Here is a 27,208-nt window from a genome sequence, read left to right as displayed (position 1 = left end):
TAGACGAAAGCATCCCTTTTTTGGGGGGCTGGGGGGCGGCACATAACCCTGAACCACGGTCCAATTACAGGTACAGTACTGATGATGGCTTAACTAGTTCATGGAACTAGTTAAAACTAAAACCATGGAAATGTTCCCCAGGAGAGGTAGGACTGTGTGCCTGGCAGGTGCCGCAGGGAAGTAGGGGAAAGGTTAAGGAGAACATCAGCCTCCGGAGAAAGAGAAGCAAAGGTGATTGCATAGCTGCCAGCTGGAAGCTGACTCCTGTCATCGGGCGTACTCGCCCCCATTGCGCATCGCCGGTGCCTACCTCACCCAGTTCCAAGGCGGGGGCCGAGCGGAGGCAGGGGTGGGGTCACCAGGAGAAAAGGAAGTGGGCAGAAAAGCCCGTAGAGAAGAGAGGGCTGGAAGGAGGCCCCGGCCCCAGCCTTACTACGTTTCCCAGAATTCAGTGAGGCCACGAAGACAGGCTCCATGGGCGCGGACGGAAGACCGGCCGCATGGGATTTGTAGGCAGGATCCGCGTCCCGCCCGAAGGACGATTCTAGCGGGGAGGTGTGCAGGGATTGGCTGAGGAGCGCTCAAGTCCCGCCTACATGATGACGTCAGGCGGCGGTCTTGCTACTTAAGGCGTCGAGGCCTCGCCTGCCCCGCCTTAGCTCCCGCGCTAGAGAGAAACATGTATCGTTTCCGATCACAGCTCTTCACGGGGATTTCTGCTGCCGCCACCGCCCACTCTTACCCCCGCCGTTTCTCGCCTCTGTTGTTAGCCGAAGATTCGCCTCTCAGCCGCCCGCCGCACAGACGCACGAGTAAAAAGTGCAGCTCCATCGGCTGATCCTCGCTAAGCTCCGACTCTAGGCGGCACCGGGCGTCCCACGATGCCGAAGAACAAGAAGCGGAACACTCCCCACCGCGGTGGCAGTGCTGGCGGCGGCGGCTCAGGAGCAGCTGCAGCGACGGCGGCGACAGCAGGTAAGGGGTATCCCCGCCGCCGGCATCCCGGTTGCCGGCCAGGCTGGCAAGTCTCCCATGCTTGGGCACGGTGGGAGTTGTAGTTCTTTCTCTGCTCTACACGTTTGCGTTTCCAGGGTGCGTGGTTTGGCTACTGAACTACAATTCCCAGCGTGCCCTGGGCGCCGCTCCTCGCGCGATTTAATCTGGCTTGCGAACCGGACTCTTGGGCACCGGCTGTGGGGGCGGGGAGGAATGGGTCCATGGGCCTGAGAGTGTGTGGGAACAGGGGCTGACCGGGAGCTGGGCGGGAAAGGAGCTATTCTCAGAGTTCCTTTCTCTGCGGCGCTCTCTCCCTATCTTTCCCTGACCACGGGTGGGGAAGAACAGGGAGTTGGGTCCATGCCGTCACTGGTCGCCTTTGAGCGCCCGGCTCCAGTATGGAGCTCCTGGGATGCCAAACGTCCGGCGGGTTTGGACGAGCTCTTGCGTCACGCGGCCTGGGCCTTGCGCGGTGGGCCCGGGGTGACGCAGAGGCGTCGGGGAAGTTTTCCGTCCCGCCTGTCCACCTGGCCAGGCGGAGGCTTCGGAGGCGGGGGGACCACTTTCTCCCCCCTAGGCTGTGCTCCTGCCCCTACCTGGCACCTACAGAAGCCCCGAACCTCTAGCACCTCTGCGATCACCCGAGGCGACCTCCTGCTCACGGGGGAAAGAAACGCGTTCCCCTTTGTGCTGCATTCTATGTGTTCTCTGCAGTGAGCCCCAGAGAGCCTGGGTGTTGGGGAGCTTAGGTTGCAGTTGGCTAAAAGTTGAGGTTATTGTGCCCTCGCTACGAAGTCGAAGTTTTTCCTGGGTGGGATGGGTAGGTGCTTAACCGAATTTATGGTTTTCTACTTATCATATGGTTAAGAAAAAGGATTCCAATTGGAATTGGAAGGCCCTTCTAGGAGAGACCCCAATAAACTCAAATCGAGTATTAAATAACCTGGTAATATTTTATTTAGAAATTTAAACAGGAGTTAAATATTGGAGTATTCTCTGACGTTATCGCACTGGAACTACTAGCTGTTAGGTATTTTTGAACACAGTTGTCACTCTGTCACGGCTGCCACTCAGAACGATATGCCTTTGTTCACAAGAAAAGTAAATATGCGGGTTGTGTTGTTAAAGGTTATTGGAAACTGGCATTTAGAAAGCTCAAAAACTCGTGATCATGTATTAAACATTTAATACTTGACCATAGGGAGGGATTCTTAAAACAGCAATCTTTTCCATTTTTTTAGGTGCCTCTTTATTTTGAATGCTCTCCATGTTGATGAAATTCATTTTTTTTCAAGATGTAAAATATGTAATTAGTTTATTGTGGCCTCTGATTGCTCTATGTGAATTGAGGATACTTTTTTTTTTTTTTTTTAAAGGGAAAGGGAGTCTGTCTGTGTCGCGTAGACTGGAGTGCAGTGTGGTGTGATCATAGCTCACTGCAACCTTTTAACTCCTGGTCTCAAGCAATTCTCCCACCTCAGCCTTCTGTAGCTAGGACTATGGGCATGTGACACCATTCCTGGCTATTTTTTACATTTTTTGTAGAGACAAAGTCTGTGTTGGCCAGGCTGGTCACAAGTCCCTCGTCCCCAGGGATCCTCCTGCCTCAGCCTCCCACGATGCTGGGACAGTGCCTGGTCTGAGGATATTTCTTACCACTGTGTTTCAGCTTTTCCTCATCTGAATCAAACATTTTAATTCTTTCTAGAAGATACTTATTTTATTCTTTTACCCTTTTGTTGATGAAATGGAAAAGTTTGAAAGCTAAAGTTTGAAAGTTGTAATGATATTAGTAATGGCCTAGATCAGGCACAAACCTTTATTCCCGTCTAAAGTTTCTGGGCAAGCCTCCTTCCCTCTTTGTGCTTACAGTACCTCTGGTGCCACTCTGGTGGCTGTGCGGGGATTGCCTTTTAAATTTTGCCTCAGGGCTCATTTGTGACCTTTCATCAACTTTATTGCTGCTACCTTTTCACTATTTTAGTAGAAAAGATCCATTTCACCACTGAATTTTATCATATGTAAACAAATAGAAAATAATTCTTTGATTAATTTATAACACAATACATGCTTTGAATATCTTTGGAAGTATGTGCTAGAACTTGTTAACTGTGGTTGCCTCTCAGAGGTGGAACTGGGGAAAGGGATGGGGGTGAGATTTACTTTTTGAAACTTTAACTTGGTCCCATGTGAATGTTTTATGTGTTTAATAAACAATTAATAAATAATAGTTGAGTAGAAGAGATGGAAAATTACACAAACTTTTGCTTACTTACAAGCCACTTACCTAATTGTTATTTTTAAATGACATCTAGAAGAAATGGGATTCAAATGAGGTCTCCACTATATAACCAAATTGTCATTATTACTTTAATGACTTAAACTATTTTTTATGTTAGTGGAGAGTTTTAGGAAGGTAATAAAATTGACTTCTTTTATACAGGTATGTCATAGCACTTAAAGAGAATGTTTTCAAGAAAGAACAAAACCTTGTTAGTAAGCCCTCTAGAAATAATTACTTTATATACCTAGAGTGCCGTCTCTTTCACGGTACTTAGGCTCACAACGTGGGTGAGTTTGACCTAGATATCAGACATTCATACAGGGTTTTTTTTCTTAATATATATATGTGTGTATTTTTTTTCTTTCCCTCGAATCTTAGAAATCATTAATACTGATGAGTTAAGGGACCAGAGTAAGAGTTGCATAGGAGGAATACTCTCAGAAATAGGCTATGAAAAAGAAAATCTGTGAATTGACTTGTGAATAAATGTTAATAAAATTAATCAGATGACACTCATCTGTTGCCATGACTTCAGTCATAAACACGAGGAAGATAGATCCAGAAATAGAGTATGATGTCATAGGTCTTTGTTTATTCCTGTCCTAAGCACTCTAAGAAATTTTGAGATTTTGGCTTCATTACTTAATCTTTATGCTTTACTACTTTGGCACCAAGCAAGCAAATCTGAAGGCCACTTGCTTGCTGTGTTAATTTAAAAATCTGCTAAATTCTCTGTTTTGATTTTAAAAAAAGACAACTCCTTTAAAAAAAAAATCCAGCCCAACAGTAACAGGCTTAAATTTGGAGCATTAAAAAAAAAAACAAAACCCTTAGGGTGGTGACGTTTGAACATAGGAACTTTGATTTTACTGAAAGGGAATTAGGTTCAGAGGTTAGTCAGGTGACTCACTGTCACTTTTAGGGCAGCATTTGGGACTTAACTCAGTGCTGATTGTAGTGCATGACTTGGCAGGCCTTTTATTTAATGCAAAATCCCTAAGCGACTGTGTATTTATTCCTGAAGTTAATGAAGTTGAAAGGAAGATTCTAGTTTTTAAAAAGATTTTATTTTTTTTAGTAACAGCATTGGTACTTTTTTTGTTTTGTTTTGTTTTTGAGACAGAGTTTCACTCTTGTCGCCCAGACAGGGAGTGCAATGGTGCTATCTTGGCTCACTGCAGTCTGTGCCGCCTGGATTCAAGCAATTCTCCTGCCTCAGCCTCCCAAGTAGCTGGGATTACAGGCGCCTGCCACCAGGCCCAGCTAATTTTGTATTTTTAGTAGAGACTGGGTTTTGCCGTGTTGGCCAGGCTGGTCTCGAACCCCTGACCTCAGGTGATCTGCCAGCCTAAGCCTCCCAAAGTGCTGGGATTTTATGTGTGAGCCACCTCGCCCCGCCAGCATTGGTACTTTTAAACTCTTGCACGTTGTATAGAACCTTTCCCTTAAAGGTGGTTTATCTGATAGGCTTTTATACTATATCAAATACCAAAACTTCTATTTTAAACCTTTTTTTCTTCTCTCACTTTAAGTTGTCTTTAAAACTACCCTGTCTTAACTCCTTAATTCCCCTTAACATAAGACATGTGTAACCTAAAAACCTATTCACCAGTTCGTGTTTGCTAAGCCCAGCCATTCTCATTGGAAAATGTATTTGTCTTACTCTTATGATTATCTATGATACAACACTCTATTTCTGGATCTGTTTTCATTGTCTTCATGATTTGAAATCATGGTCTGGAAATAATTTTTTCATCTTCATATCAGTTTTTTTTGAGACAAGGTCTTGGCCTGTTGCCCAGGCTGGAGTGCAGTGGCACCATCTCGGCTCACTGCAGCGTCTCCCCCCCGGGCTCAAGCGATTCTTCTGCCTCAGCCTCCCGAGATGCTGGGACTATAGGCGTGCACCACCACGCCGGGCTAATTTTTGTATTCTTAGTAGAGACGGGCTTTCACCATATTGGCCAGGCAGGTCTCAAATTCCCAACCTCAGGTGTTCCACCTTCCTAGGCCTCCCAAAGTGCTAGGATTGCAGGCGGGAGCCACTGCCCACCTTCCTATCAGTTTTGGTGTCATAAAAAATGAGTGCCTCAGCTGGGGGCACAGTGACTCACACCTGTAATCTCAGCACTTTGGGAGGCCGAGGTGGGTGGATCACGTGGGTGGTTCATGAGGTCAGGAGTTCGAGACTAGCCTGACCAACATGGTGAAACCCTGTCTCTACTAAAAATACACAAAAAATTTGCCAGGCGTGGTGGTGTGCGCCTGTAATCCCAGCTACTTAGGAGGCCGGGGCAGGAGAATTGCCTGAACCTGGGAGGTGGAGGTTGCAGTGAACCAAGATCGTGCCACTGCACTCCAGCCTGGGCGACAGGGACAGGAAGAAAAAAAGAATGCCTCTTATTAGAGGACTGATGTGTATAGTTGATATATCATTGGTGCTTTGAAATAATGTATTAGGTGAACTGACTTAGTTTAAGAATATTTAAATATATTCACTTGTGATAAAATTATCTCTTTTTATATGAGTCTGTGGTTTTATTACTGGATTTCTCTTAAGTAAACTTAAAAATTCCAAAGTTAAATATTTAGATATATGCCAATAAAATAACTTACTTCTTTCCTCTTTTACCTAATAGGTGGCCAGCATCGAAATGTTCAACCTTTTAGTGATGAAGATGCATCAATTGAAACAATGAGCCATTGCAGTGGTTATAGTGATCCTTCCAGTTTTGCTGAAGATGGTATGAGTTTTAAATTTAAATTTGCGACTTTAGATAAAATGTTTCAGGTGGAGGAATTCTTGTAGCTAAGGTATACTATTGTTCCCTGTCTTTTTTTCTTTTACATTATAATGGCTGGTTTATATTATTTCTTAGGACCAGAAGTCCTTGATGAGGAAGGAACTCAAGAAGACCTAGAGTACAAGTTGAAAGGATTAATTGACCTAACCCTGGATAAGAGGTAGGCAACACTGGAAACTCCATTCTGTGTGATTCTACGCTTGATCTTAGTCAAAAGCTAAGAGAAGTGATTATTCTGTGTGATTCTAATCAGCTACCTTACATATATATAATTTGTACAGCTCTCAGATAATAGCAATCTATTTTTCCAGAAGGTTAATTTGTTTACTTTGGATCATGTTTCTTGTTCCATTGGACTTTAATGTGTGTGGTAACATGCCATTAGAATTTAGATTGAGTCAGATTAGTAATTGTTCTAGCATAACAGCACATACATAACTGTATTTGATTATAATATAAATGAATTTGTTGAATTAAAAGTTAATCTTCAACTAGAAATAATAATGAAACCTTGCTTTAAGCTGCTTGTCTGCTAATGTTGTTATGATATGAAAAAATGTCAAAGCTAGATTGTTTTTCTTCACTATAGCTTCAGAACTGACCTTAATAGAATTAAAAAGCCCTGAAGATGCAATTCTAGACGTTTATAGTTTTTTAAAAAGTGTAAATTTACTTAAATATGTAATATAGGAAAACAATACATTGAAACTATACTCATACATTGAAACGATAAAATATTATGTAGGCATTTAAAGTTGTGGCTATCAAACTAAGAAAAATGCCATGATATAAAGCAGCCTTAAGTGTTTTGTGTAATAAGGTGAGTCATAGATGGAAATTAAATTATATTATTGACAAATGGTTAGAGCTTGATGAGAATTAGATTTAAAAAATCTATACATAGATAAAGTTTAGAAGGAAATAAGATTTTAAAAAGTTACTTATTGTATACTCCAACTGGATCTTCTTTCTCTTACATTGGGTGTTAAATAGTGCGAAGACAAGGCAAGCAGCTCTTGAAGGTATTAAAAATGCACTGGCTTCAAAAATGCTGTATGAATTTATTCTGGAAAGAAGAATGACTTTAACTGATAGCATTGAACGCTGCCTGAAAAAAGGTAATGCCCTTATTTTTGAGTCACAGACATAGAACTAATAAGGAGTGTGTTAGCTTCTTTTCGGTAACATTCAGTAATAGCACTGGAACACTGGTCCACTCTTAAAATTTTCTAATAGTCAAGGAGTACACCATCTTGTTATAGTTCAAAATGAGACTTGTTAGAACTTTTTGTTTTACGTAAAAAAAAAAAAAAAAAAAAGCTTGAAACTAAGAAGGATTGGGGTAGATTGTCATCATCCTTTTTTGTGTCAGTAGAGGTGATAGTCATTCTCTTGTTTTACCAGAAAAGCTTGAAAGTGTATGTCAGACATCTAGCTCATTTTCCCTTGCACTTATATAAAACATTGATTATACCTGTAAATTACATCATTTTCAGGATATCCCTTGGAATACTTGAATTCTAGAACTTTGTAATAGAAATTCTGGAATTCAAATTGTTACAGCGATAGAACTTTTAAGACCAAAGAGAGATCTTAAAGATAATGTTGTCAGACCTTAAAGTCCAGTGTTACCAGACTTATCAGATTTAGGAACCACCAAATTTAAAAAGACTTGTGACCAGGCATGGTGGTTCACATCTGCAATTCTGGCACTTTGGGAGATGGAGGTGGGAGGGTCGCCGGAAGCCAGGAGTTGGAGACCACCTGGGCAACAAAGCAATACTTGGTTTCTATTATAACAAACAAAACAAAACAAGATTTGGTGTCTGCCAACTTAGCCAAGTAAGAACATTATGAAAATAATTATCTTCTACTATCATTGTTTTATTAGCAAAATATTCTAGCACCAAAAATGTAGAAATGCACTTTTAAAAAATTGAATTAACTAAGCTTTATATTCTTATTTTTCTCATTTTACCTGAGAGTAAAAAATTTTGTTGTAAGTGAAACCTTTGATCAAATTCACCTCTCCCATTGAATAGAATAAAGAAAGGCCTAGGAAAACTGAGATGGATCTAAGCTTATATATCTTGTTATTGGTATAGTTGATAGCAGACCCAACTTTTTAAAGATAACACAATGGCTCTATTAAAGGTGTTTTACATTCAAACTGTATGCTATAATGGTTGTTGGACTAGATGACCTTTAAAAATTCCATTTTAGCTTGCATATTTTTTACGTTTTTAATTTATCAGGTAATAGTTTAAGTTTAGTATTTGCCCCACACCTCACCTGTGGTATATACAGTTCTCAAGAGTTAATTTATATTTACCTTTATATAAATGTATTTTTTGCACCACTGCATTCCAGCTTGGGTGATAGTGAGACCCTGTCTCAAAAAAAAAAAAAAGTTAATAAATGTATTTTTTATGGTCTTAAAGAATTATTTTTAATCCCATATTTATTTAAAAAAATGTTGGTGGAGAAACCCTGAAGGTTTACCTGATGGACTGTGTACATCTGAAATGCTTAGGAGATTAATTCAAGGGCAATTTGAGCACTGTTTATATGAGTACATTAAGGAGTTTGAAGACAGAAATTGGCTTGAAACACATTTAGTTGAACTGTTAAAATACTTCCTTAAGATAGATATTAATCTCCATTTTACAGATGAGGAACTCTAGAGAATAAGAGTAATTAATCGATGATCATTTGGCTACTAAGTAGAATCTAGGATTTGACTGAGGTCTGTCTGTCTTTATAGTTTGAGCTCTTTAGCCTAAGTGTGTAACTTGCATCAAAGCCTGGAGCATGGGGTTTCAAAAATGGTAAATGCTATTTTGTCATTGATCAAATTTGGGAAATTACTGTCTTAGTGAGTCTACTGAAAAGACTATTGTGATTGCATCTTGGCTGCTTTTATAGGTAAGAGTGATGAGCAACGCGCAGCTGCAGCATTAGCATCTGTTCTTTGTATTCAGCTGGGCCCTGGCATTGAAAGTGAAGAGATTTTGAAAACTCTTGGACCAATCCTAAAGAAAATCATTTGTGATGGGTCGGCTAGTATCCAGGCTAGGCAAACTGTAAGTATAAGATATTTACATTTATAGATCTGTCTATTCATGATACCCAGACATGGTGCGCCTGTAGTACCATACCAGCTACTCAAGAGGCTGAGGCAAGAGAGAGGATCTTGTAAGTCCAGGAGTTTGAGGCAGCAGTGAGCTGTGATCATGCCACTGAACTGTAGCCTAGGAGACAAAGCCAGACACTGTATCTTAAAAAAAAATAATAATTCTATATTTATGGATTTGGGTAGACATAGGAAACTCTGAAATTCTGACTTGCGAAATAGTCTTCCAATTTTGGGGTTTGAGAAAGCTTTCATTCTCTAATTGTTGGATGTTTACCTCTTGTAACACTTGACTTTAGATTTTGGGTTTTGGGGGTTTTATGTTTTGTTTTTGGTGTGGCAGTAAGTGATACAAATGATCATATGGACATGTTTTACTTTGTCACAGAAACATCTGATGTGGTCTTAGTGGATTTGGAAAAATAACATGTGATCCTAAACTTTTTTTAAACAAGTGAATCAGTTTAAGCGTGAAACATTGTAATACTTTTAATATTGATTATCCGAATCAGCTTCCTTATTAGTATTACTTAAGTGACATTAATCTTTGTCTAAGTAGCTTGGTAAAAATGTATTTCTTCTTCTTATCATCACCACCCAATGCAAATTGGCTGGAACCCCAGGCCTCCATTGCAGCTTCACCCACCTCTAGGTTCTCTCCATATGGCAGCCAGGGTAGCTAGGTGACAGACTCAGACAAAGCATGTCAGTTTTGCATCTAGTTCCTTGGCTTACCAGGCATATGGAAGCTGGGAATAGTCTAGTTGTTTGCCCTGGAGGCAAAGAAATTGGAGTTTGGCAACTTCATAGTAATCTCCGTTTCCTCCAGTAGTTAGTAATACTGAAATATTTAATTAGCTTTTGCTACTTAACTTTTTCTTTTCTCCTTTTTGGGGAATATATGCAACTTTTAAATCATGTGGAACTATGGGTATAATTTCGTACTAGAATGACAGAAGACACTCTGCTGGGTAGATTTTTGGAGCAGTCACTTAATTTTGATTGTATGTGAGTTTTTTGTTCATTTAAAGGCATTTTCTTTTTCATACTTCCGAGTTGCTGTGAATTTTTAAAAAACCTTAGTCTCCCTGTTTAGCAGATGGAATCCATATTAAATTGAGGCAGTCCTAGGGTTTTTTTTTTTTTTTTTTTTTTTGACAGAGTCTCACTCTCCTACCCAGGTTGGAGTGCAGTAGCACAATCATGGCTCACTGCAGCCTCCACCTGCTGGGCTCAGGTTATCTTCCTGCCTCAGCCTCCTGAGCAGCTGGGACTATAGGCGTGTGCCACCTTGTCTGGCTCACTTTTAATTTTTTGTAGAGATGGGTCTTGCTGTATTGCCCAGGTTGGCCTTGAGCTCCTGGGCTCGAGTGATCCTCCTGCCTTGGTCTCTCAAAAGTGTTGAGATTATAGGTGTGAGCCACCGCACCCAGCCAGTTCTAGTTTTTAATTGGCTGTTTTTCTTAGAGTCATCAAAAGGAACCATGTAGCCTTGCTTCTGCTGCTTACTTAGCAGAAGGGATTATGGATTGAAAATTTCCTTTAATGCTTCGACTACTTTTAAATTTTAACAGTGTTCAGTTTTTACCAGGATGATATAATGAAAATAAAATAGTGACACCAAGCAGATTAATATCACAGATATCCTCATAGTACCGGAACAGAACTGACTAAAACCTGGGCCTGATGCCAGTAGTGACTTTAAAGACTTAAAGCTTTAATAATACTTAGAACAATATGAGGGAATTTTAGTAACAAAATGTAGAATAATAAAATCTCAGATAACAAATTCTGTTTTTATACGGATTAATTTGTTAAAACAAATTTTCTGAGAATTGAAGACTTCTGTTTATGTTGCAGGTAGATGGCTTGTGTAAGTGTTGTGTTCTAAGTGTTTTATTCGATAAGCTTTACCTTTCTAATCATATAGTGTACTCACTTTTGTTTAGCCCTTCCTCTCTGCAAACAAAAGGCAATTATATGATTCGCAGCCTCTTTTCAGCATAATCCAGAATAAGTGAAATTTGAATTAATGGGATTAATTAATTAGGTGGGAAGTTTGAAGACAGTTATTTATGTTTTATGAAATTTCTGCTCCTGTGTGCTTATTTCTTGGAAGCTGATTTCTTTTAGAAGTTTTCATAGTAGAGTCTTCATAAGAACAAAAGAATATAGATAGTTTTAACAGCTAAAAAACCGGTGGAATTGTAATGTGTTTTAAAGGCTTTTTAATAGAGAGGGCGGGCTTCTTTATCTCATATGTCTAAGCTTTCTATCTTTGAATTACAGTTGAAGTTTGAAATGATCCAGTAAGCACCTGTAAAGCATACAGAAAGGAAACGAGGGGATAGTTCACCCTTTCAGAATGCTTTACTGACATAGACTCATAAAAATAATTCGATAATTTAAATCATAGATTATGGAGCTGCAATTGTTTTAGAAATTATGTAATTCTTCTGCATGCTTTTGATTTTATGGATCAATAAAAGAAGACCGAAGAAGAACAGAATCACTTTGTTAAAGTCATGCTGTGAGTTTGGTAGCAGAGCTTGAACTAAAATGCACTTCCTTTGATCTTAGTTCAGTATTCTTTCTCTCCTCACCTCTTTTATATACAGTGCTTGGGACCTAATATATCATGTTTCTGAGAACATTTTCACGTTGAATTATAAAAGCAGGAAGATGTAGAATTAATAAGAAATAAAATCATTAATGTCTATATATATATATATTTTTTTAGTGTGCAACTTGCTTTGGTGTTTGCTGTTTTATTGCCACAGATGACATTACTGTAAGTAAAAAACCTTTGATTCTATTATCTGTGATTATTTCTAATTTATCTGTGGTTATTTCTAATTTAAGGTGGTTATCTTACTTCATATTATTATGCATTAGGAACTATACTCAACTCTGGAATGTTTTGAAAATATCTTCACTAAGTCCTATCTCAAAGAGAAAGACACTACTGTTATTTGCAGCACCCCTAATACAGTGCTTCATATCAGCTCACTTCTTGCATGGACACTACTGCTGACCATATGCCCAATCAATGAAGTGAAGAAAAAGCTTGAGATGTATGTATTTTTAGTTTCATGTTTTATAAAAGCAACATTTAGTGGACATAATTGGTTGTATTCACATAGTAATGACTAACTGTTTTTTAGGCATTTCCATAAACTTCCAAGCCTCCTCTCTTGTGATGATGTAAACATGAGAATAGCTGCTGGTGAATCTTTGGCACTTCTGTTTGAATTGGCCAGAGGAATAGAGAGTGTAAGTATCTAACTGGCAGAGGAGAAAGCTTGTGTCACAAGGCCCATTGTTCCATCATTACCTTGCAGTTGAGAATTGGACAATAACTTTGGAACATGGCCAGCTTGAGAACTCAGTGATTTATTTCCCTGCTTCTTGGCAGTGGTGGTATAATACTTTAGAGAGCGGAAACCAGTAGGGGTTGGTAGAGCAATGTTTGACTGTGGTTTGTTATACTTAATTTTTGCTGTCTGTAGAACTGCAGTTTAGGGATGCTCATGGAGAGAGTTTTTTCTAGTGTAAACTGTATGAAACTGCTTGGATTTCTCAGATACCCGATATATCAAGCTAATGAAGGCACGTGATACTTCATAATTAATATCAAACAAATGAATAAAATATTAAGTCATCATAGGTTTGGGATGAGATGGGTTCAGTAACTTCTCTAAGCCAAAGATGGAAATAAACACTGCTCATTAGACGGGACATGTGCTTTGCAGTTACCCATTCACTTGTTCACTCACGGATGTTAGTTACCATGGGTTGGCTCTCGATGGGATTTGAGTTTGTGATAGTTTGATCAGCCGACCCAGTTTGCTTTGTACTTGTTTTTGGTTTAGTGCTTACCATCTTATGTTCCAGGAAATCCTTTAATTTGGGCAAACTGGGTCATTTGGTAGCCCTAGTTTGTCATCTCTATTTTAAGGATTGCTAAGATAAAGGAATGCCTCAAATCTTACCACTGGAAGGGAGAATTTATTCTTTTTTCTTTTTTTCTTTTTTCTTTTTTCTTTTTTTTTTTTTTGAGACGGAGTCTCGCTCTGTCACCCAGGCTGGAGTGCAGTGGCCGGATCTCAGCTCACTGCAAGCTCCGCCTCCCGGGTTCACGCCATTCTCTGGCCTCAGCCTCCCGAGTAGCTGGGACTACAGGCGCCCGCCACCTCGCCCGGCTAGTTTTTTGTATTTCTTAATAGAGACGGGGTTTCACCGTGTTAGCCAGGATGGTCTCGATCTCCTGACCTCGTGATCCGCCCGTCTCGGCCTCCCAAAGTACTGGGATTACAGGCTTGAGCCACCGCGCCCGGCCAATTTATTCTTAAGATATGTGATTCAGATACTGTGGTGATATTTAGAAATGAGGAGCAGGTTTGACTGCCTTCACACTGAATCTGTGAAGGATCCAATAAGAAAACTAAACATATGGGAAATGGGTAACTAAATAGTAGATATTATTGCCAACCTTGAATTACTTACTAGCTGCTTTTTAATTTAAGGAGAAAGAGTATATTTTCAGAATGAAACTTTTTTGCATTTAAAGAAGTTATTTAACAGTGAACAGTCCCAAACAGGATTAATACAGTTCTGCCGTGTATAGTCATTCACATTCCATTCTAGGCCTGTATGAAGAATGTTTACAGTCTTAAAATTTTTGTGTGTGAAGTGACTTTCTCCTCCCCTACACTCCTTTTGTTTGAGGGATTACAGTAGGTAGGAATGGAAAGTAAGTTAATGTTGTCAGTAGCTAATAATTCTCCTTATGTGAGAAATTGGACTCAAATTTAGCAATTAATTTAATTTTACTGAGCTAGTTAATACATTCTTAACCTCAAGGCATGGAAACCAGATGTCCCAATTTTTACACTTACGTTCCTCTACTGGCCAGAAATGGCAGTTTCGTTTCGTTTTTTTCCTTGGAAATGCATTTTTAAAATGAAGTCATAATGCAGTTTTAATTATACGTGTTGAATTTAAGTTTGTATAAACATTGTATGTATAGACACATACATATATATATACACACACACATATTTTTTCTCTAACTTAATAAATTACACAAGATAACCAGGAGAACTCATCCAGACATACTTCATTTGACTTGAATTTTTGTCCAAGGGCAAAAATGAACTGGGTTACAAAATAGAACCTAGTGTTTTTATTTGCCTTTTTTTTTTTTTTTTTTAAAATAAGCTTTTTATATGTGGGTGCTGGTTGGGGGATAGTTATAGGGTGTTCAAAAATGAAATCTAGGGTGTTAGTGAAAAACATGGACAGATTTGAAATAGGGTTCATACAGCAAATGAGTTTTGAATTATTCAAGTCCTTTTGCTGACTTACTTTCTGATGTTATTAACTTTGAAATCTAGTGATGTGATGAATTCTGCCTGAGAGACTTAGAAAAAAACTTTCGAAGAGCTAACTTTTAGGTTGGATTTTAATGAATGAGTTAGTTAAATAAAAATAATAAACTGTTCAAAGTTGAAATTAGTAATTATTACTCCTTTGTGAGAGTTCTAGGTTAATGGATGTTTGCCATATAACCAATTAGATAATAGTAGACTCTGGAGCTGTTCTGCCTACCTTCAGATCTCTTTCTCTCTTACTAGTTGGGTAATATTGGGCAACTTCTCTATGCCTCAGTGTCCTTATCATTAAATGGAGAAATTATTAGTCACAACCACATAGAGTTGTTGAGAACACATGATAGGTACAGTGTAAGTGGTAGCTGTTACTTGGAATGTTGGTTGAATTGAGTATTGCGTTTGGCAGTAGTTTGCTAGTGGCCTTTTAGGAACTCTAGAGTAACTTAATATAAGAGAGACATTATTTGGTGGGCAGAATTAAGATCTTGGGAGCCATTGCTGGTGCAATCCCAACTTGGGAAAATTTAACAAAATCTAGTTAGACCTTTTCCAAGTCTCACCCATTCCATTCCCCAGCTGAGCGGACAGGGGAAGTGCTATATCATAGAGAGAAAAAAAGATAATAAAAGACCAAATATACTCCTGGGAAGTAAAATCTGAAATCACCTAGATTTTATACTTTGGAAGCAGCAACTTAGCATTCTTCTTGTTTTTTTCCCTTGTTTGTATAATAACTGACCCTGTGTAAAAATATCTCCATACCTTGACAAAGATATTCTGCCTTGGTGAGTAGGAATTGAAATAAATAAGTCTTTTTAAAGACAGGGTCTCTCTGTGTTGTCCAGGCCGGAGTGCAGTGGCAGGATCATACCTCACTGCAGCCTCAGACTTCTGGCCTCAAGCAATCCTCCCTCCTCCTTCCAAAGTGTTCGGATTATAGATATAGAGCCACGGTCTGGCCTCAAGTTTTATTTTAATATTAGGCTTTTGTATGATTTTTATTTCTTAATACTTAGCTATCCAAGACCCAGCTTATTTTGTTTATAATGAGTGTTCCAGTGACTTCTGTATAGAAATAATAGTTTGGGGAATGATTAGTTTTTGTGACCTTAAGCATCTCACCCTGTCTGCCTAAACTTTTCCAGAAATTTTCTTTGGTTTCATTTCATCCTAATTCCATTCAGCTTTTCAAACCATTTAATTGGTAACTTATTTTGCTTTGAAATAATTATCTTCAGCTGACCAGTTTGTTGTATTTATATTGTGTTAGATTCAAACAGGCTATTTATAACAGTAAGATCTATAACGTAATGGATGTTTATCTCCTGTGTTTTATATATTTCTAATAGTTCCTTATGATAAACCTATGAGATGTGGGTGGTGATAACTGTTACATAAGAGGAGCCTGAGACAGATTGCTAATGTAGTTCTGTCAGGTTGTGTAGATCTACGTGGCGGATGCTTGTGATTCAAACCTAGATGTTCGGACTGCAAAACCTGTGTCTTACGTATAATATTAAACTGCCTCATATAGTTGTGATTGCTACACAAATTTTTTTAAAAATGTGAGTTCTATGTGCCTCCAAATCTAGAATATTGATGTAATAGTTAATGCTTCAGAATTTATTGGGGAATTTATTTTTATGTCTTTTTAATGCTTACAACCATTGTTGGAGAGGGTGGATATTATCTTTTTTCAGATGATAAGATAGATTTATAATTTATAAAACTTGGTGTGGAGAGTAGTAGATTTGAGATTCTAATCTAGGATTTTTGACCCTGTTGTGTAGTAATGACTGCTATTTTCTTTTTATTATTGATAAGAGTATATTAAGATAATTTATTTATTTCTCTGGGAGCTCATTTTTTATTTGCCCCAGAGTGGTACAGCTCTATTATATAATTATCCTAAACTCCAATTAATAGGCCTTTGAAAGCTGTTTATGGCCTGTTCTTAGTTACATGTTACATTTTATTTCCTTCCTTCCTTTTTTTTTCTTTTTAATGCCCAAGTACTCTCTAGAGCCTTTTTTCTAAAATACTTAGCATTTAATTTTTCAAGTTTTAATAGGATGTTGAACTTGGTGATTCACAAACTAAACTTGATTGGGTTTTATCCATTGCTAAGATTATATTATGGTGGAGTTTTTCAGCCGCAGCATGCTCTATTGATATTTTGGGCTGGATTATATTTTGTTGTTGTAGGGGTGGGGGCTGTCTTGTGCATTGAAAGATATTTTGCCGGGCGCGGTGGCTCAAGCCTGTAATCCCAGCACTTTGGGAGGCCGAGACGGGTGGATCACGAGGTCAGGAGATCGAGACCATCCTGGCTAACACACTGAAACCCCGTCTCTACTAAAAAATACAAAAAACTAGCCGGGCGAGGTGGCGGGCGCCTGTAGTCCCAGCTACTCGGGAGGCTGAGGCAGGAGAATGGCGTAAACCCGGGAGGCGGAGCTTGCAGTGAGCCGAGATCGCGCCACTGCACTCCAGCCTGGGCGACAGAGCGAGACTCCGTCTCAAAAAAAAGAACAAAACAAAAACAAAAACAAAAAAGATATTTTGCAGCATCCTTGGCCTCTCCCCACTAGGTGCCGATAGCACCCCCCTCTCCTAGTTGTGACAACCAAAAATGTCTCAGACGTAGTCAAATGTCCACTGGGAAGTAAGAACATCCCCAGTTGATAATCACTGGCAGTGATTCTCACTTCTTAGAACAAATTAAAATAATGTATAGAATTTTCTTAAATTTTGATTTATTCTATACAAATTAAAAAACCCTTTACATATACAGCTATACACACATATATATATTTAGAATACTGTAAAAGAACAAGTAGCCAATAAAATGAGTAGGAGACTGCTAGTCCCTGAAATGTACTTGTTTTTTATAAATAAAATTATTCCCATCTTTTTATGATGCAAGTTGATTCTTTGGAATTTAAACACATTTTGGTCTATTTTAATACCTACTTTGCATCTTATTAGTGAGTATTGTCTCTAACTTAGATACAGGAGGTAGATTGGAACATTAGAGGAAAACATTTGTTGGAATAGTTAAGAATATGTAATTGGAAATACGACAAGAAGATATTTATGTACTTAAAAGCTAGAATATCTGTCACATTAATTTCAAGCTTATTTTTCACCAGTGTAATAATCCTTTTCGGCCGGGCGCGGTGGCTCAAGCCTGTAATCCCAGCACTTTGGGAGGCCGAGGCGGGTGGATCACGAGGTCAGGAGATCGAGACTATCCTGGCTAACATGGTGAAACCCCGTCTCTACTAAAAATACAAAAAACTAGCCGGGCGTGGTGGCGGGCGCCTGTAGTCTCAGCTACTTGGGAGGCTGAGGCGGGAGAATGGCGTGAACCCGGGAGGCGGAGCTTGCAGTGAGCCGAGATCACGCCACTGCACTCCAGCCTGGGAGACACAGCGAGACTCCGTCTCAAAAAAAAAAAAAAAAAAAAAATCCTTTTCATTTTAGACATTAAAAGAAACCAAGAAGGTCCAGAAGAGCTGTTATTTTAATTGAATAAGTTAAATGATTCTTAACCTCTAATGCAATAAATGTTAAACATGTATGAATAAACTAGAACTGGAGATTGCCCATCTCCTGGGTTCTTAGTAAGAAGTATCTGTTCTAGTTTTGATCAGCTAAATAAGTTTGACTCATTTTTTAGATTTTAGTGTGGTTGTAAAATGGAGTTAGGGAATAAAAACACCACAAATAAAAGAGACTTCTTAAATGCATAGCCACGTTAACTATGACAAGGAAGCCCGTAATCTGCTTAAGGTCACAGCAAATTTCAATACATTTTGCAGCTGTGCCCCAGAAAGGGATTAAAACTTGTTCTTGCCTTAAATAATTTAATCACCTGAATTATGTGCTTTATTGCTTATTTGAAGTATGGCAGTAAATTAAAAAGTAGGTGCTTTAAAAGCACTACTAATAGCTTTATGCCTTTGGGATAAGAATAATTGGAATTCTGTGAATGTTTGGTTTGGGGATTGGGAAGCCAAGGGTGGAAGCTATATTGGTATATCTGTCTCTCACTGAATTTCGAAATCCCAGTAATGTCTCATATATGGTGGGAACACAAGAAGTATTTGTTGGATGCATGAACTTGGAAGGGAAATGTTAATTGTTTTGCTGCAGTACATCATCTCGTAGTCAGCATTTCTGGGTTCGATTATTTCATGAAAATATGTGTTTATGTGTGCCTAGTCCCTAAACACCATGAAGATTTACATTGCCCTATGCACCTGGGTATTTTCCAAAGGTAGACTGTTCTTTGTTAGCTCTATATGAGGTCAGAAAAGAAAAACAATAAAGGAAACAAAATTGCTTTTCTTGACCAGGACTTTTTTTATGAAGACATGGAGTCCTTGACGCAAGTGCTTAGGGCCTTGGCAACAGATGGAAATAAACATCGGGCCAAAGTGGACAAGAGAAAACAGCGGTCAGTTTTCAGAGATGTCCTGAGGGCAGTGGAGGTAGGCTTCTTAAATGCTGTAATAGCTTCTCGTTTTGAATTGGATTGTGTCAGGCTACTAAACTTGACAATTGGGCCATTTTGTTGATTGAATTTCACCTTTGAAAATAATATCTCATTTTACAGCCTAGCAGGTGTTTAACAATATAAGTGAAGACTTTTGTTTTTTTCAAAGGAAAATTAATGCTGATGTATAAAGATACTTTATTTTAGTTTTTTTTCTTTTAAATCAAAAGACTCATAGTGATAGAAATGTATTTGACCTTGGTGTATTTGTCATTTAAACAGTGGTGCTTAGCATATACATTCTTAGTGTACAGTGTTTTTTGTGAATTTAGTAAGTTATTGCCTACCCCTTAGACTCCAACCCAGCTTCATTGTCTTTTATTTGTTTATTTATTTATTTATTTGAGATGGAGTCTTGCTCTGTTGCCCAGGCTAGAGTGCAGTGGCACGATCTCGGCTCACTGCAACCTCCACCTCCCGGGTTCAAGTAATTCTTTGCCTCAGCCTTCTGAGTAGCTGGGATTACAGGTGCCCACCACCACGCCCGACTAATTTTTTGTATTTTTAGTAGACACGGGGTTTCACCATTTTGGCCAGGCTGGTCTTGAACTCCTGACCTCGTGATCCACCCGCTTCAGCCTTCCTAAGTGCTGGGATTACAGGTGTGAGCCACCGTGCCAGAGCTCTTCATGATCTTTCTAGGAAAGCTGGAGGCTAAAAACTGAAATAACAAAACCCACCATTTTAACAAGGCCACTTAAAATCATTATCTGATGCTTGAATTTCTTCTATAATTCTCAAACCTGTTTCAATCTATGTGGCAAATAAATTGGTTTAGAATGCATGGCTAAAATGAACTATAGGACAAAAGATAGTCTCACTGGAGAAAACTGAAAACTTTAATAATTGTTTTTGGTAACCCAGGTAAATATTTTTTGGATTTAAAGGGTGTGTTTCTTAAGATTATTGCTATCTGATATAGCAGTTATTTTAAGAATATCTTCAAAATGTCATTCAACTTGATGTGTGTATGAAAATTTAAAATGAGAATTTAAACTGGAGATAGTGAGACCCCACACCAGATCCAGTTTTAATATGTTCCAGGGAATTCTTATATGTATCCTACTTTCTTAATTTTAATCTATTTTTAAAAAAGTAAAATCTAGGATACAAATTAGATCCTTTGGCATTTAAATACTTTGGTTAATGCTGACTTATCACATTATAGTAGTATTTTGTATTTACTCTGGATATTATAGTCTAAAAAACAACCTAACTAGAGCAAGTATCCATATTAAGAATTAAAATTAGTCTTATAATTAGTGTGGCAGTATCTCTAAAGTAAGCCATTTTCTTTAAGTAACTATAAACTATTCCTGTATTTAGATTTGTTTTTGAGATAGTATAGTCTTCAAAAATATGATGACATGTCCTAGATTTTCTGGATGGACCTGATTTCAAGTTTTCTGCCCTGATGCGTCACCTTTGAGTAGTAGATTGTAAGGGTCTCTACTGGCCGTCAGACTGGGCCAGCCATAGCACTCAGTACTGATTATTCAGAGGAAGACACAAGTGACATTTCAGCCTACACCAGTATTAACAGCCCGTTGTTGCGTATTCCTCAGACACTATTAAATGGAAGCCATTCCTATGCCATAGTGATCTACCTGCCCACCTTCTTTTCTTCATCTCAGGATCTCCCTTGTCCCTCCAGCCTCTGCTTCAATGCACCTGCCTGAGAAAGTCCTGTCCTCAGGACCTTGCTAAGGGTTGTTTCTCTTTCTTTTCACTGGAACCTAACTTTTTCTGGAGTACCCAGCTTCTCAGATGGGTCTTTTAAATGAAGGTTGCTCAACTGCCACAAAGGAGATGTAAACATCTTAGGTGTCGTAGTGGCTGCCACACCATTTCTTTTCATTTAAAACCTTTCTTGAGGCTCATGCATTCCTCAAATCAGTGAGCACTTAATATTTTAGGTGTTTTGCCATAGTTTTCTTACTTCATTTCATTATACCTCTTAAGCAATAGAATCGTCTCCTTTTAAAGGAGAAATGGGGACCAAAGGAATAGAGAATAGTTAAGTAGCAGAGCTGAAATTTGAACCCACTGTTCTGTGCTCTTTGAGCATGGCCCAATCCTGTATACAGATAGGTCAAGTGAGAGAGTAACCAGTTTCACTTAGGTCTGTCAATTAGGTCCTTGGTGACCTTTATAAGAGCAGCTTCAGTGGACTGATGAGGGAAAAGCCAGATTGAAGTGGATTGAAAAGTGAGGAGTGATTAAGTGAAGATGGTATGCCTTGACTGTTTTAAAAACCTTGGCTGTAATGGGAAGGGGAAGAGAGTTGATAGTTGGAATGTAGTGGCGGATTGTGGGAAGGTTTGTTGTTTTGTTTTGTTCTAGACAATAGAGACAATTTATGGAGAAGGAACCAGTGGAGAAAGGAGCATCTGAAAATGTATTCTGTTTCTTAGTATCCATGAGGCATTGGTGCCAGGATCCCCCTCAGATACCAAAATTTGAGTATTCAAGTCCCTGATATAAAAATGGCATAGTATTTGCATATAACCTATGCACGTATACTTTAAATCATCTGTAGATTACTTATACTTAATACAATGTAGGTGCTATGTAAATAGTTGTTATACTTTATTGTTTAGGGAATAGTGAAAAGAAAGAATAGTCTGTACGTGTTCAGTGTAGTTGCAATTTTTTTTGAATATTTTCAATCCATGGTTGGCTGAATCCATGATGCAGAACCAACCAGATATGGAAGATTGACTATATATGTAAAAGATTGGGATTAACCTTGAATTGTGGAGGGACAGAAGTCTATCTGTTACCACTGGGAGAGACGATAATAGGTAAGGATGCTGATGACTTTATAGAGGGTTGGTGGGAAATAGTTCTTTCCTGGTGCCTTAATGTTTTCTGAAATAAACAAGGTTAAAATAAGATAACTCTGCTGTTATTTATTTTTGAGCTGCTGTTACGCACCAGATGGTCACTGTGTTTGCCTCACATGCGTGTCCTCTTTTACACCTGTAATAACCCTCATGCAGTGTAGGTAAAGATGGCCCCATTTTACGGGCAAAGGAACAGACTCAACAAGGTTAAGTTACTTGATGAAATCACAAGCCCGCAAATTTGCCTGTCTGTGTTGTCTAGAGTTGACGGTCTTTTCTATTACATTATATACTTTGTCTGCTGAGTGAGAAGGGGCTGAGGTAGATGTCTGGAAGGCAGGTGGAGTGGTTTTGTCCTTCAAGTTCCGTCTCCTTTCTCCTCTCCCTGTGGCAGTCAGCTTCTTCCTTCTTGGTTGCTCTGACATATTCATGATTTACCAAAGAATTAAGTAACCAGTTTTCTTCTTAACAAGTTCTACCAGTATTCCAGCTGACTTTTCTTTATCCATCTAACTTTTATTTCCGTGTCATTTGGGCTGCACTCCCGTGGTTATACCTTTGAAATGGTCTTCTGACAGAATTGTTCCATTACTAAATCTTAGATTCTAGTGTTACCTCTTATTTTCTTATAAACCTAGCCTGAAACCTCTTGGAGCCCTCTGATTGCTGGACCTTTCCTTTTTGCTTGGTCAGTTAACCCTATTTACCCTCACTTTCTTCCCTGGATCCCTGCTGCTCATTTCACCACCCCCTGTTTGTGGTGCCATTGTGTTTTCCTGACTGTTTGCAACTTTCTTCCCTCTCCCATCCTAGGCCATTAAAAACACCTGACCGTTTCTTAAGTTTGTTGAGACATGTTGAAATTTAAAGATGTTCTCAACAATGTGGTTTTGTGCCTTAATAGTTATTGAAACTCAGTTGAGCCTTCAAGTTTATCAAAACTAGACCAATTCTGTACCCTTACATACAGGATAGCAATAGTTTGTCTACATCTCAGGTATGACAGTATCAGTTTAAGCCATATTGTTAATTTATCTCAGCATGTATATGACTGTTTAGAAATTGTGTTTACATAAGATCCCTTTGGGCCATTTTAGTGCCTGTGGTAATTTTGGTTCTTCCATTGGTTAGGAACGGGATTTTCCAACAGAAACCATTAAATTTGGTCCTGAACGCATGTATATTGATTGCTGGGTAAAAAAACACACCTATGACACCTTTAAGGAGGTTCTTGGATCAGGGATGCAGTACCACTTACAGGTAAGTATCATCCTTTCTACGTATATGCTTTTAAAGTAGGGAGCAGTCTTGAATGTAGCTTTTAAAGTAGGGAGCAGTCTTGAATGTAGCTCACTTAATGGGCTTTTGAAATGAATTAGGTATCCAGAGTGCTTCCACGTGTTAGAAAACAGTAAACTTATTTTTGAAAGTAGACTTGAATAAATCTGAAGCTGTTCCTTTTTTTTTCTCTTTGTATTGTTGAAGTTGGGTGGACTGTTACCGATGTCCGTATGAAAGCAAATAGCTTGACATAGCTTTCTCAGATTCAAGGCATTGAAAACAATTTGCTCTCATATTGAGAAACAGAAAATAAGTGATCTAAGTTTATATCTGTAGGTTCCACATAACTTCTGTTAATCAGTCACTCTTATCTGGTGAAAAAGAGCTATAATGTTTAATACTGAGCTGTACCACCTTTTTCTTTCACATAAGTCAAATGAATTCCTTCGAAATGTATTTGAACTTGGACCCCCAGTGATGCTTGATGCTGCAACACTTAAAACGATGAAAATTTCTCGTTTTGAAAGGGTAGGTTTTGTTTTTATTTTTAATAAAACTAAATGTGCCAAAACTTTGATTCTGTCTGGTTTCACCAAGTTAGCTGTGTCTACCTATACTTGGGAGTTTCAGTTTTTCATGATGTTTCATATAGAACAGCTGTACTAAAGATATAGAAAGCATGTAGAGTGGGGGGGGCATATATATATACACACACACACGCGTATATATATATACACACACATAATACACTTGGATATGTACACACACACATATATATATGTCAGCCTGGGTGACAGGAGTGAGACCTTGTCTCAAAAGGAAAATGGAGAAAATAATATTGCAGCTTGTTTGCCTGTGAGGTATATTTCTTTCATTTTATGAAACATATTTTGACAACACATTAAAATGTAATATGTACGTATATATTTTACATATAATCCTATCTTAATATAGGAATGATGTTCATATTTTGTTTCTTTTTATTCTATGGAGTTTTTATGTTTAAGAATAAGGATTTACATAGTCCTTTTGTATCAGATAATAGCCTACTAAGTGAAGTACCAGACTCATTTTACAAATGAGGAAACTTAAGAGGGTTTGTAGCATTACATAGTAATTAGTATGTTGTTTTTTTGTTTTGTTTTGTTTTGTTTTTTTGAGACAGAATCTTGCTTTGTCGTAATCTCAGCTCACTGCAACCTCTGCCTCCTATGTTCAAGCGATTCTCCTGCCTCAGCCTCCTGAATAGCTGGGATTACAGGTGTGCACTACCACACCCAGCTAATTTTTGTATTTTTAGTAGAGATGGGATTTTGCCATGTTGGCCAGGCTAGTCTCGAACTCCTGACCTCAGGTGATCCACCCACCTTGGCCTCCCAAAGTGCTGGGATTACAGGCATGAGCCACCATGACGAGCCTACATTTCAGAAATCCTTAATTTATGTATATTATTTTGTGTTGAGATGAAATTCACGTAACAGACTATTTTAAAGTATACAGTTCAGTGGTACTTACTACATTCATGATGTTGTGCAACTCTAGTTCCAAAACATTATCACCTCAAAAGAAAACCCTCTCTTCATTAGCAGTCATTTCCCTTCTGCTACCCGCCGCCGCTGGCAACCACTAATCTGCTCTCTGTCTCTGTGGATTTACTTTTTCTGGAGATTTCATATAAATGGAATTGTATAGCATGCAACCTTTTGTGTCTGACTTTTTTCATTTATCATAATGCTTTGGAAGTTCATGTTGTAGCGTGAATCAGAGAGCTTTATTCTTTTTTGTGGCAGAATAATATTCCATTGTATGGCTATATATCACATTTTGTTTATCCATTGTAACAGTTGATGGACATTTGGGCTGTTTGCATCTTTTGGCCATTGTGAATAGTGTTGCTCTGAACATTCACATACAAAATTTTTTTTTGAAAGGCTCTTTGCAATTTTGGGAGGTATTACCTAGGAGTAGAATTGTGCTGGGTCAGATGATAGTTTTACATTTAACTTTCTCAGAAACCACCAAACTCTTTTCCATAGCTGCTGCACCAGTTTACATTCCCATCAGCAGTGTAGAAAGGTTCCAGTTTCTCCATATCCTCACTAATAATTATTTTAATTATAGCCATTCTGGTGGGTATGAAGTGTTTAATTACATTTTATAGAACATAGTTGTTTCTTGTATGGCATTTTAAGTTTTGTAAGAAACATTAATATTTTTACATACTTTTCTCTTTTGAATAATTTTTTTTGAAGAAATCCCCTGCATAATGTATTGCCAGATTACCTTCCAAAGTTACTCTAATATTGGAGACAATATTTAAATTGTCTCTAGCAATGAATGAAGGCATGTAGTTGTTACACAAAGATTTGACACCTTCAAGTTTTATAATTTAAAAAATTTAATTGGTATTAAAATGACACCTCATCACTTTTTTCCTTGTTGTTTTAATTGACAGCCAAGTAGGACTGTTTTCCACATTAGTCGTGATTTGTCTTGGATCATGGATGAAACTAAATGTTGATGTCCTTTTTTCACTGTTGTTTTTTGAAATTGTCTTACTTTCTTGGTGTTTTGCAAGTTGATTAGTGCTTTTCTGAATATGGAATAGCCATTAACTCTTTTTTTTTTTTTTTTTTTTTTGAGACGGACTCTAGTTCTGTCGCCCAGGCTGGAGTGCAGTGGTGTGATCTCGGCTCACTGCCACCTTTGCCTCCCGGGTTCAAACGATTCTCCTGCCTCAGTTTCCCGAGTAGCTGGGACTACAGGCATGTGCCACCACGCCCGGCTAATTTGTTGTATTTTTAGTAGAAACGGGGATTCACCATGTTAGCCAGGATGGTCTTGATCTCCTGACCTCGTGATCCACCCACCTTGGCCTCCCAGAGTGGTGGGATTACAGGTGTGAGCCACCTCACCTGGCCCCCATTAACTCTTTGTTTTTCTCCTTCATTCTTTGTGTGTATTTTATAAACATTTAAAGGTTTATAGGTTCAAATTAGTTCATTTCTTTTCTTTGTGACTTTTACCCTTTTTCAGTTTTATAAGAGTATCTTAAGTCTTACTGATGCATGTTTTTCCTTTTCTTCATTTCAGCATTTATATAACTCTGCAGCCTTCAAAGCTCGAACCAAAGCTAGAAGCAAATGTCGAGATAAGAGAGCAGATGTTGGAGAATTCTTCTAGATTTTCAGAACTTGAAGACTATTTTCTAATTTCTATTTTTTTTCTATTTCAATGTATTTAAACTCTAGAGACGGTTTTTATCTTGGATTAACTTAGATAACTTTTATAGTAGGAGTTATATTGCTTATAATTTAATGTACAGTATTGAAACTGGTGAGTTCTGATTATTAAATATTCTCTGTAAATCAGTAAACATGTATAAAGTGTTTGTAATGTCATAATTGGTCATAATTTATTTACGAAGACAGCAAAAAACTTTGATTTCATGATGGGGAAAACTATTAGCCAAAGTTTAATTTCTTACACTGTGGTTGTCAAAAATACTGATTTGCTATAATGATATATACATACAAGATATTTAACTTAATATCTTAGACAAGAGTTCTGGATACAATTTTGGGATCTAGTTCCCTGGAAAAGCTGCTGTATTTTTAATTTTTAATGGAATGTAGCTTTTAAAATCCTGTCACTGGCATCAACAAAAGGAATTATGCCATGAGACCTTACAGTTGTACTTAAAAGCCATTCAGTTCAGCTATTGGGAGTTCACGATGAATTAGCATATGCCAGAAAGGTTGCTAACCTTAACATCTGAGAGCAGTAACACTGATTTTATCTGCTGTATGAGACTTTGTGCATTTCACTTTGAAATAAAGATTTTTTTCACACCGAAAGTGCGTCTCTTCTAATAGAAGAAACATTATTTATGGCTTTGAGGTACAGAGTC

General features: G+C 38.3%; 2 protein-coding genes across 2 annotated transcripts; both read left to right on the top strand.

The window, feature by feature from the left end:
• Nucleotides 1-679: 679 nt before the first annotated feature.
• Nucleotides 680-838, top strand: LOC139362760 (uncharacterized). Its single transcript, XM_071094620.1, has one exon. The coding sequence runs from the start codon at nucleotides 680-682 to the stop codon at nucleotides 836-838; it is 159 nt and encodes a 52-aa protein (XP_070950721.1).
• Nucleotides 839-27,155, top strand: LOC105475266 (interferon related developmental regulator 1). The gene is made up of 12 exons (XM_011730361.2): nucleotides 839-975; nucleotides 5,920-6,024; nucleotides 6,160-6,244; nucleotides 7,078-7,202; nucleotides 9,010-9,167; nucleotides 11,958-12,008; nucleotides 12,113-12,291; nucleotides 12,382-12,490; nucleotides 18,972-19,106; nucleotides 23,149-23,277; nucleotides 23,731-23,826; nucleotides 26,392-27,155. Exons 1-12 carry the CDS (start codon nucleotides 882-884, stop codon nucleotides 26,479-26,481), a joined length of 1,356 nt encoding a protein of 451 aa, XP_011728663.1. The 5' UTR covers nucleotides 839-881; the 3' UTR covers nucleotides 26,482-27,155.
• The last annotated feature ends 53 nt before the right edge of the window (nucleotides 27,156-27,208 follow it).

This window comes from Macaca nemestrina, chromosome 4 (genome assembly GCF_043159975.1).
Source record: "Macaca nemestrina isolate mMacNem1 chromosome 4, mMacNem.hap1, whole genome shotgun sequence".
Lineage (NCBI taxonomy): Eukaryota > Metazoa > Chordata > Mammalia > Primates > Cercopithecidae > Macaca > Macaca nemestrina.
Note: the sequence above shows the minus strand (reverse complement) of the source record. Positions and strands in the feature narration are given on the sequence as shown.

What these genes read in the sequence shown, in the direction of transcription:
- LOC139362760 (XM_071094620.1), top strand. Translation starts at nt 680, where the DNA reads ATGTATCGTTTCCGATCACAGCTCTTCACGGGGATTTCTGCTGCCGCC.
- LOC105475266 (XM_011730361.2), top strand. Translation starts at nt 882, where the DNA reads ATGCCGAAGAACAAGAAGCGGAACACTCCCCACCGCGGTGGCAGTGCT. An exon ending in TTCCAGTTTTGCTGAAGATG is followed by an intron (nt 6,025 to 6,159) that starts GTATGAGTTTTA and finishes ATTATTTCTTAG; the next exon opens with GACCAGAAGTCCTTGATGAG. An exon ending in TGAACGCTGCCTGAAAAAAG is followed by an intron (nt 7,203 to 9,009) that starts GTAATGCCCTTA and finishes CTGCTTTTATAG; the next exon opens with GTAAGAGTGATGAGCAACGC.